At 40.6% G+C, this 14,449-nt stretch overlaps 1 protein-coding gene across 1 annotated transcript in view; it reads right to left on the bottom strand.

Annotated features, from left to right (window-relative positions):
- Positions 1–11,221: 11,221 nt before the first annotated feature.
- TWF2 (twinfilin actin binding protein 2) overlaps positions 11,222–14,449 on the bottom strand; it is a 9,809-nt gene continuing 6,581 nt past the window's right edge. Inside the window, exons 7-8 of the mRNA XM_072420395.1 lie at positions 13,866–13,987; positions 11,222–12,326 (exon numbers count right to left, since the gene is read on the bottom strand). Of these exons, the coding sequence (XP_072276496.1) occupies positions 12,159–12,326; positions 13,866–13,987 (290 nt within the window). The 3' untranslated portion in view covers positions 11,222–12,158. The remainder of the gene's footprint in view (positions 12,327–13,865; positions 13,988–14,449) is intronic.

Genomic DNA, 14,449 nt, shown 5'->3' with positions numbered 1-14,449 from the left:
TTGCTACAAGGAACCTGAAAAGATTGAATAACAGGTCTGTGAGAGGAGGATTGTGACATCTTGTACACTGATAAGAAGTTACTGTGAATACAGATCCAACGTCACAATTATGTACAGGCACCCAAAATATAATATACTGGTACAGGTGCAAAAAGGGCTAATTCTAGCTAAATACACACATGAGTTAGATCATTCTCAATTGCCCTACCTGACAAAGCAGTCCACAGTCGGGTCAGAGATTCATGAAGAACAGGGCCCTGGGCAAGGTGGCAGCATTGACCCCCCATTCCTTCAACCCTTGTATTCGCCCCATAAGACACTAACTGCCTACAGGACTATCATGTGCTATTTCTCTGGTTTACTGCAGGAATATGAAGGGTGTGATTGTCTCCCCCAACCCCTGAAAATCCCTGGGCGCTAGGCTCCTATTTAGGGATCCCCTTGAAAATCCAGTTCTAAGTCTGGTCAAAGATCTGCCCCAGGCGGTACAATTATGAGCAAATATGAATTTACAGCTTTGTATTCTATTTTACTAACAAGATGTTCAATATACATTATAAACCTCTAAAGTGTGAGGGTTGTACATGGATACTTTCTAAATCTTATTGTATAATAGGAATTTATCATCTAGATTTGGTAATGTGGCTAGAGCGAATAGTGTTTAATGTACATACATTGTGATTGCCTGGCATACTTGGTTGTAGCGTACAAGGCGTCAGTTTACTAATGGATGTGTATTGGTGCCATTTTTGGGACCTGCTTGATGAAGCTATTGGCCCACCCATAACATCTATGTGCATTGAAATTTGTATTCCCATTTGGAAAGTTGGAGAATTTTGGAACCTAACATTGCAACACTGGGTAACAAGTTTACAGAGTGGGATGGGGTAGGAAGACTCATAAACCTATGAAAAGTTTCCACCTATTTTTCAACCAAAATTGAGAACCTAGAGTAGTTGATGTGGGGTAAATATCTCATCAATAAATGCCCCAGGCAACTGTTCATTCTCTATTTCATGGAGCATGAGTATGGGGTCAGGGGCTTGTCATTGCTTTTCCAATGTATTTTACTAAGCACTAGCCAAAACCTCTAAGTGCTCACATTGGTTTGAATATTGCTGCTTTGGTTGAGAAGATAAATCTATAAAATAGACTCCCATTGTTGAAAGTCAAAAGATTCCAATTGATGGATTCTCATCGTTGGAGGTCAATAGATTCCAATGGATGGACTCCCATCACTGGAGGTCAATAGATTGCAATTGACAGTGTCCCATCATTAAAGGTCAATCGATTGCAATTGATTGACTCTCATAATTGGAGGCCAATAGATTCCAACAGATTAACTATTGTACTACAGTTGTAGCAGATCAATAGATTACAACAGATGGACAGCCATCATTGAAGGTCAAAAGATTGAAATTGACGGGCTCCCAACATTGGAATTCGATATATTGCACTTGTCACACTTACCTCGTCCTCTTTAAATCGCAGTTCTGATGCTGTGCGTGCCTCTGTTTCCAAGCTTTATCAATTCAGTCTAAAAGGCTGGCCAATCAGAAAATAACCTTTTGACCAGCCCTGGCTATTTAGCTAGCTCACACACTGCACTTTGTGTCCGTGCAACGTGTCTCCATTGTACCGAGCCCCTAGTTCTGCGAGCCCCTAGTTCTGAGTTCCTGTTCACCTGGTGCCTAATTCAGAGTTTCCTCTGTCCAGCTCCTGCGTTAACCCCTCACTGTCCAGTCTGTTGGTTCCCAGCCAACTTCCCTGTGCTGTTCCACTGTTCCTGTCTGTCTGTGGTTATCACTGAGTCTCCTGTTGCCTCCTGTTGCTTCCAGTGTCTCCTGTGTTCCCTGTGCTCGCAGTGGCCCCTGTGTCACTAGTGTCTGTCTCCTGAATCCATGGCTATTGACCCCTGGTGTGTGACTCAACCTCTCTTGCTTGCTGCCTGCCTCAACCCCGGCCTTCCTCCACTATCAATCTGCTTTGTAATTTGGTACTGTGTTTTGCCCACCTTGGTGTGCCCAAGGACCGCAACCTGGCAGTAACCAGCGGCTCATCATCCTCACCATCAGATGCTCTGGAGAAAACCTGGTTACTGCTTAGACTCTGCGCCTTGGCCCTTCTCAGGGCTCACACCACCTCAGTGCAAGCCGTAACACCCCCTGGTGGTCATGTCTCTCTGTGCATTACAGCAATTGACAGTACCTCATCATTGAAGGCCAAAAGATTACAATTGATGGGCTCTCATCATTGGAGGTCTATAGAGGGACATTGAGGGACTCTCATTGTTGGAAGTCAATGGATTCCAATTGATGGATTCTCATCATTGTAGGTCAATAAATTGCAATTGATGGGCTCCTATTGTTCGAGGCCGAAAGATTCCGATTGTTGGTCTCCATCATTGGAGGTCAATTGATTCCAGTTGCTGGACTTCCTTCATTGGAGGTCAATCAATTGCAATTAATGAACTCCCATTGCTGGAAGTCTCATAATTCCCATCATTGGATATTGATGGACATCTTAACATCAGGAATGGGAATAATGTATTGTGCAGCACAAGAATAAATATTTTTTTTTTAGTGGTGGCACTGGTGGCCAAAGAGCTAGAGGGCCTCGGTAAGCTTCCCTTGCCTTTGTAGTAAATTCTGTATACAAAATTTTTGGGTGGGGGAAGGAAAGGAAGATAAAAGAATCTCCCTGAGACATGTGATCAAGGACCAGGACCCAACTGTGTACTCTGGCAGGACTTCCTGCATTGCCTGACTGGCTGAACAAAATTACAAATCTTTTGTCCAGTACAATAGCTCACTTATGGTTTAATTAGATTTAGCTGTTTGCCAGAATTCAAGTTTTTCCTTTGGTCAAATCAAAGGAAAGGGTTAAAACCCCTGACAGCTTGTGTGCGCTGCCTGCATATGTTTGGGTAAATTTTCCTTTACTTCCTGACAGGCACAACAGGAAATAACAGGAAATCTCCCAGAAAATATGACATCAAAATCCAATTTGGAAAGGGTAAATTGCAGGGTGTGCAGATTAAATTTACTTTCCAGTGTTGACATAAAGTGACACCTTTTACAGTGACGGGAACAGCAAATTTTCTGTGTACCCGGGCAGGTTAGTCGGTTGTGTTTGTAGATCTTTGTGATGTAAAGCGGAAGCAATTTCCTCCTTACAATAAATCAGCAACAATAACGATGAATCATCCAAGTTTATGATGATTTCACAAGTCATAAATGGCTCTTTCATCACAAAAAGATAACCTGAAGGAAGATCAATTTCCTATAGACAGTGTCTTGTTACCACCGAGACTACTATATTACTGGAAGGTAATTACTGTCCTTCTGGTAACATGGTGATAATACCATGGCAAATCTCATGCAACATGGCACCTTCTATAGTAACGTAGCACCTTCTGTATAACATGGCACCTTGTATACTAGCATGGCACCTTTCAGAGTAACATGGCACCTTCTATACTAGCATGGCACCTTCCATATTACCATGGCACCTTTTGGAGTAACATGGCACCTTCTATACTAGCATGGCACCTTCCATATTACCATGGCACCTTTTGGAGTAACATGGCACCTTCTATACTAGCATGGCACCTTCCATATTACCATGGCACCTTTTGGAGTAACATGGCACCTTCTATAGTAAAAGGACACCTTCTATATTAACATGGCACCTTTATGGCATCTTCTATAGTGACATGGCATCATGTGTAGTAACGCGGAACCTTCTATAGTTAAATGGCATCTTCTATAGTAACATTGCAGTCTCTTTTTGGTAATATGGCACATTACATTGTAACATCCACCTCATAGATTGCAAGCTCTTCCGGGCAGGGTCCTCTCCTCCTCCTGTGTCACTGTCATACAACAGTAACATGGCAGTCTCTCTTACAATATAGCTATTTTATGGTGATATGTCACACGTCCTTGTGATAATACACCCTCTAGAAGAACATGTCAGTCTCCCTCCCTAGTACCAGTAAAAATGTTCTAGTTTGGTAATAATTTCAAATAACTAGACACATTCTACAGTAATATGGCAGCCTCTCTGGTTTCTAGTAACATAGCAGTCTCTCTGATAACATGACACATTCTATATTATTTATTATTAATATTATTACATAGTTACATAGCAGGTTAGGTTGAAAAAAGACATAAGTCCATCAAGTTCAACCGCTAGGAAAATAAACATATACCAGATATAAAACCCTATAGACATAGTTGGTCCAGAGGAAGGCAAAAAAAAACCCTGGTACAATTTGCTCCAACAGGGGAAAAAAATTCTTGAGATAACCGGATGTTCCCCGGGTCAACGGTCACTGTTATTTTTTACTTTAAACCAGTTTACTTTAAACTTTTCCCAGTATATTCTGTGCTTTTAGATCATCCAGCTTTTTCCTAAAGCAATCTATAGTAGTTGCTGAAACTACTTCCTAAGGGAGCTGATTCCACATTTTCACAGACCTTACAGTGAAGAATCCCTTCCTTATCCGGAGCGCACACTTCTTTTCCTCCAGACCCAAAGAGTGCCCTCCTGTTCTTTGTAATGACCTTACGGGAAATATTCCAGAGGAGAGTTCTCTATATGGACCATTTATATATTTATACAGGGTGATCATAAACGTCTCTTCTCAAGGGAGAATAGATTCAGTTCAGCTAATCTCTCCTCATAGCTGAGCTCCTCCATTCCTTTTATTAGTTTAGTTGCCCTTCTCTGCACTCTCTCCAATTCCACAATGTCCTTTTTGAACTGGTGAACACATTTTATCTACACCATTTCTCATTTTTGGATCTCTTGGTTTCTTTTTGGCCCCATCTTCATTATCAAGTCCAAATGTGGAGCCAATTTTAGCTCCAACGAAGGTTTACAAAGTATATCTTGTATCTGTTGTTTGTTTGTCTTCCAGCACAAGATCAGGCACAGATTCTGCTTGTTGGCTGGATGGCTTTCAGAATATGTTAAATAATTCTAAGTTTTCAGACCAGAACTACAAACAGCTACAAAATGCATACTGTATAAGATTGGACATTTTTTTTAGATAGCAAAAATGTTAATTGTCAGATCTCATAGACTACACAAACTCCCAACATCTCTAATTTAGGATAATAGGAAAAAATATTTGTACATGGGACTTTTAAGGCAGTGTATATCTCATCAAGTAAATTATGTAAAATCAAAGAACTTTATTATTACAAAATATATTGTAACAAACTACACACAAAAATCTGTATTACCTCTATAACAAAAAGAGGCAGCTGATATACAATAAAAAACATAGTGCTACACCAAACCACATCACCTAGGTTAGTACATGTAAAAAGGTAAGCTGTAATAATCTGACGCGTTTCGCAGATAAAATCCGCTTCCTCTGGGATTCAATTTATACAGGTATTAGGTATGGCAGCACTATAACATAATACAAAGAATTGGAACATGGAACATAATAAAATTAAAAAAAAACTGGTATTAGTTTTGTTTCAATTATTCACACAAATACTTTTATATAATAAACAATTGTATAATACATACCACCAATATCAAAGAACGTTGTTGCAGTTTAACCTGGTGTAGCAATAAGCACAAAAAGTGGAGGAAAAGACCATGGCACACGAGGAGGGGAGAACACCCCAGGTAAGACTCCAAAAAGGACATTCAAAAAAGGATTATGAGGTTTGAAAGATGTTGTACTATATGCACTAATCGGTGCTACAGTGTGAGAGCCACACATCTGATCCTGCCCAAAACATTGGAGTGCATCACAGTGAGCTTATATAGAGACACATTTCATGTACCACCTTAAACTTTCACTCTTTGGTAGTCATTACTGTGTACTTTGAAGATAACTCCTAAACCCTATTAACAACCTAAACTCAAAACTACCAGCCAGTGCTTGCTAAACTGGTTTCTTTGCTATGCTTTTTCCTCAAATAGTTATATTTGCTCTTCTGGCATTGCACATTGGATTGTACATTGCATTATGCTTTGGTCTGCCGCCTGCCTTCAACCCCTCTGACCACACTTCGGCCTCTTTATTCAGCTTCAGGCCTGGTTGTCTTCCTATGCTCTGCCCATATGAGGACTGGCATTGCTCAGTTCTGTATGTTGCTGGACTGCCAAGTTCCCCCGATACTAGGGATATTTAAATACATGGAACATTTAATGAATATGTAAGTGGACGACACATTTTTGTATAATACACCTACACAATGTTAGCCATTGGAAATTGGAAATCGTGACCACGTGCTCACCATCTACGTTTTTCATCCTTTGTTACTGTCACACAGTTGATCTCAGTGGCGCCGCGGGCATTTACAAAGGGTGTTGTGAAGAACCCAACCCAACTGGCAAACTTTCTATAGAATTCCTGCCAAGGCTGAGACAATATATCAAGTGACAATCCATTTGCATTTGCTGATTTCCTGTGACACAAAAGACAGCCAGCACCTTTAATGCTACAAACACACAAAATGACTTCATGGGAATGAATGAAGAAGTAGCTGCGTACATTTTTATATCTTTGTTTACTGGAAAAACAAATATATAAATTTAAATTCTTCTGCCCAGCCAGGGGTATTGTGGTCATATTGGAAGAATTGAGTCTGGTTTATTAAATAAGATAGACTATCATGAGAGAACATGAGTGATCCAACAAACCTGGAATGGATCTGATTGAGGATTGAATATAACTAATGGCAAATTATTTTTAAGGTATCCATTGCAGGGTTGCTAGACCACCAAAGGTGCTCCCATGATACACTATGTTCTCCAGTCTTGGTTAACTTTATTAGTATCAACGCTAAAAGAAATCTAATATTTTCAGAAGTTAGGGCATAACTTCTCAGTGGGCTCTATTTCTAAATTATTCCCCTCATAAAATTAGTTTCTTTTCCATTCATTTCCTATTGTGACAGCTGAGCATTTTAGGTGGCAGGACAAGTCATTAGTTTAATAGGGGACCTTTTGAGTGTTACAAACATCTATCAGTGAATTTCAGAGGCATTGACTGGGGGGATAATTTATAAATAGAGCCCACTGTCTTACTGTCAAGTTTCATTTAGAGAAATGAAGCCTCAAAGCAAACTGCACCATGGAGTGCTGCCTGCAAAGGTAAATCCTTATTAAAGTGATAAATGCTCATTTGTAAAAGAAAAGTTCTATAGATATATTTGTAATAAAGTGGTTTTAATATGTACATTGTTTTAAAATGTATTTATTTATTTAAATAAAAAAATAAAATGACCTCAAACCATTATAGCTGCATTGGTACTAATTAGAAAACTCCCCAGAGCTACCACATTCCACCCTACTGTCAATTGATTTTTAACATTTTAATACCTATTTAGGATAACTTAGTTCAACCTGCAAATTGAATTAGATACTTTGTAGTGGGTGAATGTTCAACCGGAAGAAGCAGAAAGTTCAGAGTTTAGATGACACTGTTTATTGGTTATTTGAATTTGAAACATTTAAATTAGCTGAAAGAGAGAATGACCCAACACCGAACTTTCAGCATTATTAAATGGTAATACGAGACAACAGAACTACCAAAACATTGAGTAAATAATATGAAAGCATACCAAGTAATATACAACCCAGGAAAACCTGCTACATCAGATTTTCTCATTCTTCTGCTATAATGCCAGGGGTGAGACCCCCCCCCAATACTCACTATAAATTGTATTGTCAGCCAAGAAGGGCCAGGCCGGGGGCTGGTGTGTGTCTTCCAGAGCTGGTTCTGCCACGATTGCATGCACACGGTGTGACCTAGGCAGGCAAAGCTGACGAGGATCAGCAATGCGCAGATGCAACCCAGCCAACTCTGCATGACTGCTGTACTGAGGAGATCAACGTGGAACTGTAGGAGAACCTGAATATGCACAGCAAGTCATTTGTACCAATTCACACCAAACAATAAATCAGTACAGCTAAATTTAAACCAGGTTTAACACATTCATGTAAACCTCAAAATGTGTTTGAAATATTTTTACATTTGTAGCTTTTATTGAAACGTTACAATAAATCTTTGCCAAACTTTAACAAAAGAAACTATCCTGTTCACTCCAACCATCCCTGGGGGAGATTACAAGGAAATGGGGGTTTATTTGGCAAGATAAAATATATATAATATATATATATATATATATATATATATATATATTTTGAGTACAAGCAATTACGAAGATCCAAGATAATCTTACCAAAAAGATGTTCCCGTTATTTTTGTCCATAAGTTTACATCAGTGATGTAAAGGTCTCAGCTCTGATGCGTTTCGCTTATGTGCGTCTTTCTCAGGGGAGAATACGAAACACATACAGGATATGCCAGTTTTATAATACATGACACTTCATACAGGAAACTCACATCTATGATGATTAGCCATACATGGGTGAAACGCGTCAGTTACTGTGGGGCTTGCTCAGGGGAGAATGGTCCAGCATGCAGCAATTTCAGCCTCAGCAAAAAGCTCTACCTAGCCCTTGGTACCTAGCCCTTTTAGCTGCAACTTCAAACGGCTGGCTGCATATTCCTACCCAACACAAGACTTTCAGGCTATGAAAAATGTTGTGATATATGACATCAGCCTTTATGAGTTTATGTTCGGCTCCACCTTGTATTTTTGGAGAAAGTGCTATAAATTCAAGCACTCATATGCATCAGGAGCTTGCTGTATGAAGTGTCTTGTATTATAAAACAGGAATACCCCATATGTGTTTATCCTGTTTTGTATTCCTCCCCGAGGAAGCCCCACATGGGCAAAATCCATTAGGCGCCGAAACCTTTAACTCTCTGATGTAAACTTCTGCCATCATCCAAGACCATCCATCATCGGGAGAGGATCACAGAGCACCTGGCTCAACACTTACCAGCTAATTACCCCAGGTGGGGGGTAGAATAAGTCCTAAGACAGAGCCAAGGTAGGAAAGCATCTCTATTACATTGAAGACCAAGGCCACAGCAGGGGCAGTAAGCCACGAAGTACATAGACCATACTGGTGCTTTTGGATGCTTGAACTTTCTCAAATTTTTCAAACTTCTAAATTCAAATTTTGGATTTAAAATCACACTGAAAATCAAAAAAGTAAAATTGTGTTAGTATTAGTAGTGTGTTAGATCCCAATATGCAATCCCAATAACATCTTGGCATGCGCCTGAAAAGATGGATACTGCCCTGGGGAATCTCTTCCCAGGCCTAGATCGGGGCATCAGTGAGCTCCTGGGCAGTCTGTGGCACAAATTGGCATTAATAAAAAATGTTCTAGAGGGTCTCTATTGGTATCAGGTCTGGGCACCACAGGGGCTTCTGTCATCCAGGAACTGCCTACACTCACTGGTATTGTTCTGCATCAGGAGGAACTCTGTACCAGATAAAGATCTGACGATGAGTTTGAGGATTTCGTCTCAGTACCCAACAACAGTCAGGTTACCAGACCATCACTGACCCAATGCCAAACCAGCCATGCTGGATTATGTTGTAGGCAGCATAACTTTCCTCTCCAGACTGTTTCACTAGGGTGAATGTGAACCTGCTCTCATTTGTGAAGAGAACAGGGTAGCAATGGCAATCCTGCCAATTCTGATGTCTCTGCAAATGTCAATTAAGCTGCACTATGCCAAGCTATGAGCAAAGGTCCCACCATAGGACATCAGGCTCACATACCACCCTCATGGAGTTTGTTTCTGACAATTCGGTCAAAGACTGTCACATTAAGTATCATGCTGAAGGTCATCTTGTTCTGCACCTCCTGTTCCTGCTCACATAAAGATGCAGATTCTGGTCCTTCTGCTGGGTTGTTGCCCCTCTATGGCCCTGTCCAGCTCTAGTTGTATAACAGTCCATCTCTTGGTAATACTCTTAAGACTGCTTGGAGACATGGCAAACCTTCATGCAATGATATGTATAGATGATTTATCATGGGGGATCTGGACTACCTGTGCACATTGGGCTACAGGTACCTCTCCATGCCAGTCCCGGCAGTGACAATGGCCCTAGCAAAATGCAAGACTGATGAAAAATCACCCAGGAAGAATCATAATAGAAGAATGCTCTGGGGGTAAAACCATTCCTTTGGGGTGGCTTGCTGTTGCCCCTCCTGCCCACCTGTTGTTGCTTTCATTGCATCAAACCTGGAGAAACAGATTAAGAAGCAGACCTATCACTAAAATGTTTACTTTATATAAAATCTTTTTTTTTTCCTTTAAACCAGAAGATGAAAGATGGCGGCGCCTGGTGTGCAGTCCGTACCGGGCCAAAGGTGGATTTGAGGGACTGAATGAAGGAAAGCTCCAGGTCTGCGGAACCAATGGTCAGTGGGATTTTTTCAAATTTATTTTAAGGATAATTCCTCTTTAAGCTTTGTAACTGGACAGATTGATATCCCTGAAATGTAACTTACTGTTCTATAGCATTGAATATACATCTATTGATCACCCTCAATACCCATTAATAGACATTGTGGGTGCGTCGCTGAGCTAAACGTCAATCATTTTTATGGATCGTATTTATTTCAGTCTTGGATATTATTCAGTTGTTTAATTGCTCAGCCAAGTTCACTATGTATACAACGACCAATCACTTTATTTATTTTACAATTAGATTGGCACTGCCGGTGCAGGTGCTGATTGACTCCCTTTTAAAATTCTTTGAAGTTGAGTATTATTTTAATGAATCACCCAGGCAAAAAAATCTCAAAAACCTCACTGCTGGAGCTTCTGCATTAGTGGGATTTGGGTAATACCTCGGCACTGTCATGTTTCAGATGCTGGGGGGAGAGGAGGTGGTAGCCAGGCAAAAATTTGAGCGAAAGAATGCAATAGCTGAAACACTTTAATTCAATGTTTCTGGACCTAAAAATGTTAAAAAACATGGAGGAACCCTTGAAATAACTTAAAGGTCTCCAGGGAACCCCTTCTATAATTACTATATCCACAGCTCACAGTATATTAGTGTGGTGGTCAGTGGGAATTCCTTTTACAGTGCTGACCATTTGGAAGGATGTCACCCTTACAGATAGCCAAAAAGATCATTGGTGTCACTTATACTGACCTGAGAGGCACAAACTGCTCATTGCTCAAGGAACCCCCAGCAACCTCTGCAAGAACCCTGGTTTGGAAACACTGATTTAAGGCAACGTTTGTTTCTCACTGCCAGAGGATCCCGTTAAAACATCACTGCATATTTAATGAAACCATAAAAAGTCAAAGTATTTAAAAAACAATTTTATTTATTTATTTTTTTGTTCTCTATAGAAAATACAGGGCTATGGGTGAAATGATTCTATGTTTTCAAAGTTAGATTCCGATCATCACTCATGCTATTCTCTGGAATGTAGACCACCCCCTGGAGGGAATCGGAACAGTCCCGGATGACATCAGCAGCCTCAAAATATCTGGCAGTAAGTGCTTGACGACAGGGGAACTGGCTAGAACAAAAGCGTCCGCCGGCTCTCCGTGTCGTGCGTCACGTATGACAGCAATACGAACAGAATCTGATAGAATTTATAGTCCTTTGTTCAGAAATGTAACCAAATAATCTAGAACCACCCCCAGCCCCCAACAATAGAAGTTTTATTGTTCAAGTCTTGGAAGCGATTTCACAAAATGTAACACTAAATATCGATTGCTCAGCTCTAAAAAATAAATGGTAACAAACAGGAAAGGCGATCAATGATGGCGCTACATCAAAAGTGGCAACTCAGAACTCCACTGGGCCCAGGTCACAGTATGCAGGATGTCTGGATCACTGGAACTGGAATATATATCATATATTGGATATAATATATATTCTAATATATAATCTGGCACCTCTAGGATTTGAACATTGACACAAGAAAGAGGCACGTTGAAGCATCTCTGTGAAATGAGCATGCGCAGGAAGATTTTCACCAGCTCCCACATCATTTTTGCGTTGACATAAGCAGAACATTTTACAAAAGAAGAAGGAAAAAAAAGGATTTATCCAGGTGGCACAAGCCACAAGTGGAAAAGGATGAGAAGAATGGGAAGGGCCCGAGGTTTCCTGGGGCCCAACCACACCATCCCAACCTGCCATATCGCGGAGGAAGCAAAATAACCCTCAGAGGATCGCGCACATGGCGCAGGCCAATCAACGGAAGCCCAGATTAGGGTGGGGGCGGCCCCCTTAACTGTCCTCTCCATTTTCCCCAGGCCCTTTGATCAGGCGTTTTTGCCCACGCTTCCCTGCGGGTCCCTTGGGTTTGGCAAAGGCCTGTTTGAAGGCATGTTGTTTGGGGTGGACTTCATCATACAGGAACTCGGATGTCAATTCAGATCCGTCTTCTATTTCAATCTGGAGGAAAAAAGATGACTTTTAAAAATGTATAAAAGTATATCTAAAGGCCACAATATTTTCCTTGGTTTTTGGTGGTGGTGGGGGGGGGTTGAAAACCCTGATAGGTGGTCTAAGAAAGGACAATAATGAATTGTTGAGAGGGTTATGCAAAGACCTGTCCATTGGGAGGTGAAAAGCCTGTCTGAACTAGTCTGATCTCACATAATGAAGAACAGATTGTTGAAAAACCTAATGCCGCCATGACAGTAAGGTGTCAGAATCCACAGTGCATTGCAACGTGCTGTATATGAGGCTGCATAGCTGCAGACCAATCAGTGTACCCATGACAACCCCTGATCATTAAAAAAAGCACATGCAATGCACATGAGTGTTAGAACTGATATTTGAAACAATAGAAGAAGGTGGCCAGGTCTGATAAAGCCCATTTTCTTTTAGATCATTTAGATGGTCAGGTGTGTCATTTACCTGGGGAAGAGATGGCAGCATGGCAGCAGGGTGAGAAGAAGGGAGGATCGGGGACGGTGTGACAATCTGCTGCTAATGTCTTGGTGCTGGATACTACAGTGTTCAACCAATAATTTTTTTTTAAGCTGGGTGGAAAGAAGCTGTAGGGGGGTGGCAAAGTGCAAAAGGGCTGGGGAGAACACTGCCACAGATCACCTTTAGTGGTCTTGTGGAGTTCAAGCCTTGGGGATGGGGGGTTACAAGGGGGAACTGCTCTATTAAGGACATGGTACAAATATTTAATACCTGGCTACCCATTCAAGAAACTACAGCACTACCAGGTAAGGGGGGGGATTTAAAATTTTTGCTTACGTTTCAGGTATCGCCCCAACAAAAAGGGGCTGATAAAGACCCTGAAACCTGTTGGATATTTGCTGATACTCCTGGGAACGACTAATCTAAACAGACTTTTATTTTCTGTGCTAGAACACTGTAAGAAAGACCCGATGATAATGTCATCGCTGCAGGAAAAGCTTTATATGGTAAAAGTGATTTAGCTGGGAAATCATTGGATGATTTCCCTACAATTTATGATATAAATTCCTTTAATTACTAATATGTGATTATTCTACTGATCCAAGAATACATTTCATTAACATAAAAAGGTTGGGAAATATTTTTTTTCCTCCGGTAAGGCAAAAACCAACCACAGCTTGATATATTTTATTCAGTATTTATTTTGCCCGTTGGTTTTATTTGGCACAATTAATGTCATAGGAGAATCTGATTCATTTTGGAGACACAACGATGCCCCTTCTTCAGGGCTGAAAGTATTGTTTATGATTTACCTTTCTGTCATATGTATTCTCCTAAAAAGGTCTATGTATATATTGGGCACTTTTGGCCATGAAGAAGGTAGACCATCGAGTCTTTGGAACCCAGTGGCTTTTTGTGTGATGGATAAACAACTGGACTTGTTTAAGATTGGTAACATTTTCATTTTTTGGACATTCTCCTGTATTAGTATCTCATAGTCACCTTTGGCGAACATAACAAAGGAAAGAATTGGAAATACTTATCCAGCAATGTTACCTTCTTGGCGATGTCCAGCTGGTATTCCTGCTCCACGGACTCCAAGAGACGGTTCTTACAGCTGGAGTAGAGCATGCGTTCCTTTATACTGCACTTATATCCCGGCATGGAGTAGATGAATACTGCAAAAAAAGAGAAAAAAAACAATGTATGCCTGCAGAGAATGTGCTACAATACATTAGTCACAATACACCGACCCCGAGGATACCATGGTGTTGAACAGATTCAGATATATAATGATATATTTTTTTAATTGATTTCAACCTTTTTTTGGCACATGAAAGCTGCAACACTAAAATGAAAGTAGGGTAAGAGATAATGGCTGCTGGAGAGGCGAGTGTAATACTTTTTGATTAAAGGAATTCATTCTAATTTATGCTGCTCAGCTTCATGGGCATGCAGGGTCAACTATAATAAAGCTAAAAAATACAAGACATCCCCCAAATCTAAATGTTACCTTAACAACCCCCCACATGAGAGATGCCCCCAGAATAAATGCAGACCTGATATAGGATTGTATAAAGACATAACACAGGATAATACAAAGACCTGATATAGGATCGTATGAAGGATTGTGTGAAGAC

This window comes from Pyxicephalus adspersus, chromosome 8 (assembly GCF_032062135.1).
Source record: "Pyxicephalus adspersus chromosome 8, UCB_Pads_2.0, whole genome shotgun sequence".
In the NCBI taxonomy this organism is placed as follows: domain Eukaryota; kingdom Metazoa; phylum Chordata; class Amphibia; order Anura; family Pyxicephalidae; genus Pyxicephalus; species Pyxicephalus adspersus.
The sequence above is the reverse complement of the archived record's forward strand: the minus strand, read 5'-3'. Positions and strand labels throughout refer to the sequence as shown.